Below are 236 nucleotides of genomic sequence, written 5' to 3' on the forward strand. Positions count from 1 at the left end.
TCCGCCAGCAACCAGGGCACCCTTCTGCCAGCTGCACCCGCCATCATCGCTGAAAAAGACCAGGGCGGGCTGCCGGGTGCAGCAGGGCAGTGGCACGAGCCCACACAAGCAGCCGTGCACATAGTAGGTGTACGCCGGCACGACTAGGCGCCCCGAATTCAGCTGCACCCCATGGCCCGGGCCCACAGCGAAGGTGGCCCAACGGGAGAGGTCGGAGCCGATAGCTTCCTCCGTCA

The 236-nt window shown here is 66.5% G+C and overlaps 1 protein-coding gene across 1 annotated transcript in view; it reads right to left on the reverse strand.

The window, feature by feature from the left end:
• Positions 1 to 37: 37 nt before the first annotated feature.
• The window catches only part of LOC104496830 (sialidase-3-like), a gene marked incomplete at both ends in the record, with an annotated part of 807 nt that continues 608 nt past the window's right edge, over positions 38 to 236 (reverse strand). The window contains one exon of the mRNA XM_010140002.1: positions 38 to 224. Within this exon, the coding sequence (XP_010138304.1) occupies positions 38 to 224 (187 nt within the window). The remainder of the gene's footprint in view (positions 225 to 236) is intronic.

Source organism: Buceros rhinoceros, unplaced genomic scaffold (genome assembly GCF_000710305.1).
Source record: "Buceros rhinoceros silvestris isolate BGI_N320 unplaced genomic scaffold, ASM71030v1 scaffold42237, whole genome shotgun sequence".
NCBI lineage: Eukaryota > Metazoa > Chordata > Aves > Bucerotiformes > Bucerotidae > Buceros > Buceros rhinoceros.